Below are 2,488 nucleotides of genomic sequence, written 5' to 3' on the forward strand. Positions count from 1 at the left end.
TGGACTGATACATTAACTGTCATTTTATCTGTGCCATTCTCTACACAGAATACTCTAAAGTCAGTATTAAATGGACTGTGTGATAATGTCTTTATTATGTACCCAAAGTCTCTTGAATGAAAAGGAGCAATTAGGAAATTATATCCCCAAGTGTAGGATGGAGGGACTTGCTCTATGAGATGATCACAGCCCTCTTTATTATCAGGAATTTGGCCACACTCGTGTCCAGTCATGAATCCGATTGGTTGAGTAGAAGTTGCTGTTATACCTGCTATTGCTTCATCTGTGTTCCTAGCTATAATAGGAGTATAATATTGTTCAAAATCAATTCTAGATGGATTGGGAGCATTAAAAAATTGATCCTGAAAATATCCATTAGAAGAGTTTAAAAAATCAAGTTCGGGGACTTGAGGATAGAGTAGCGTTACTCCTCCAGTTGTAATATGATCACAAGCAACAATTGCTGCTAGAGCTAATTCATCAGAGCCTGTAGGCCCACCAGTGAATACGGAGTAAGTGTAATTCTCGACAATTGAAGATACATTAAATATTGGGACAGCAGTGAAACCATCTGAAGATCCTATGGCATCACTGAAACCCATTATAGATATCTTTTGTGAACTATTAACTGTTTCAACTATGATACCAGTGAAATCATTAACTGATCTAGCATCTGCTCTGGTAACTGGGGTCATATTTGCTATGAGTGGTGCAAGAATAGCATTTAGATTAATTACTGTATATTACCAGTTTTATATACTTCTTTTCTTATTTCTCCTGGTTGAACTGTACCAGTTCTATTGACACCACTGACACCTGACCTGATACGATATTGGACAGGTTCAGACTCCTGGGTACCAATGTATATTCCAAGGTTTTTTGTATAAAAAGTTCCTTTATTCTTAAGGAAAGAGAAACAGAACTTGTTCCCTTCACTAGTATCAGTCATTGGTACTCCTAATGTATTCAATTAATAATAGCAATTATTATATTTATATTACCCCTCAATCTCTTATTAATATCAATAGATCCTTCACTACCTATAGCATTAGGATAATCATATCAGTCCATTACTGGTAGGTACACTTACCATCAATACAACAGATACTCAGTAATATTATAATCATTATATGATACAACATCTTCTCCACTTTATCTTGTTATTCTCCTTCTTTCTCAGTGTTGATGTTATTGATATTTCTTTCTCTCTTGAGTGGCTATGGTATAAACACTTTATTTAAATACACTAACAGTGTATTCATTAGTGGCCCATTGACTATAAAAGGAAACAACATTTACTAATAATAACCATAAACATAATAATAATAATAAAGTATAAGGTTAAAGTTTATCATGTATACATTGTTACAGTTGCAATGGATCTATAATGAATAATACATGGTATAATAGTAATGAAACTCATTCCTCTATCTTAATAATGTTATACTACTCGTGCTTCAAACCAGGCATGGGGTCAAGCACTTGGTGCTTGTACTTAAGCACAAATAAGCACAGCTTTCAAAGTACTTAGTGCTGCTTGCAAGTACCTTTTCAATATAATCTATGTGCTTTGTACTTGTACTTAATTACTTTTACAAATTTACAAAAGTGCTTTTAAGCACAGCAAAAATTACACACGAATAGTCAATAGTGTACATGTACATGTACATGTCATGTACATGTACCACTGCATGTACATATACATGTAGTGGTTACACAGTCCAATAAATTATAGTAATTACTAACCACTACATGTACATGTACATGCAGTGGTACATGTACATGTAGATGTACCATGTAGATGTACATGTACAATGTAGTGGTACAGTAGTATACAAGTTTAGTAGCACATTGTGTGATTGCATGTTAGCTTGAAGAACAGTAATGGCATCACCATTAGTGGTATCACTCCTGTTTTTATTTATTATGAACAATTCACGGAGATAGTGTTTATTTGATGCAATAGTAAATTGAATGACTAAGTGCATGTAAAGTGAACAACTATAATTGTAATTTACTTTATTTATTTTTACACTTATAGAATATCTAGTACTTACTAATGTAATTAAGCACTCTGGAGAATGCTTGTTCTTGTACTTAAGCACTTATGTTAAAGCTAGGGATTATGCTTGTGCTGGTACTTCTAACATATTTAAGTGCTTGTGTTTGTGTTAAGTACATTTCATAGTGTTTGACCCCATACCTGCTTCAAGCTATTCTTTCAGTTCAAAGTGATCAGTCTGTATTATACTGTTAGTACAGTAACCTCTCAGTGTTAGTGTTAGTGTTTATATGTTGCCTTATATGCTAGTAAATTGAACTAATGCTATGACCTATACACAGAAGAAATGAAGAAAGTGATTTTGTTGTATTTGTACAGTAGCAGCTAACAAAGGAACTTATTTTATAAAAAAGTAAAATGTCAAATTAAGTAACTATTAACTAATAATGTTCAATTGTCAACTAACAATAATTAATGACTTTATTA

General features: G+C 32.9%; 2 protein-coding genes across 2 annotated transcripts in view; both read right to left on the reverse strand.

The window, feature by feature from the left end:
- LOC109589679 (uncharacterized) overlaps positions 1-1,196 on the reverse strand; it is a 3,120-nt gene extending 1,924 nt beyond the window's left edge. The window contains exons 1-4 of the mRNA XM_020005726.1: positions 1,091-1,196; positions 1,002-1,040; positions 748-957; positions 35-700 (exon numbers count right to left, since the gene is read on the reverse strand). Coding sequence (XP_019861285.1) covers positions 35-700; positions 748-957; positions 1,002-1,040; positions 1,091-1,142 — 967 coding nt within the window. The 5' untranslated portion in view covers positions 1,143-1,196. The remainder of the gene's footprint in view (positions 1-34; positions 701-747; positions 958-1,001; positions 1,041-1,090) is intronic.
- Positions 1,197-1,261: 65 nt separating this feature from the next.
- Positions 1,262-2,488, reverse strand: part of LOC109589680 (uncharacterized) — a 3,874-nt gene continuing 2,647 nt past the window's right edge. Inside the window, exon 7 of the mRNA XM_020005727.1 lies at positions 1,262-1,276. Within this exon, the coding sequence (XP_019861286.1) occupies positions 1,262-1,276 (15 nt within the window). The remainder of the gene's footprint in view (positions 1,277-2,488) is intronic.

This window comes from Amphimedon queenslandica, unplaced genomic scaffold (assembly GCF_000090795.2).
Source record: "Amphimedon queenslandica unplaced genomic scaffold, v1.1 AMPQUscaffold_11022, whole genome shotgun sequence".
NCBI classification, from domain to species: domain Eukaryota; kingdom Metazoa; phylum Porifera; class Demospongiae; order Haplosclerida; family Niphatidae; genus Amphimedon; species Amphimedon queenslandica.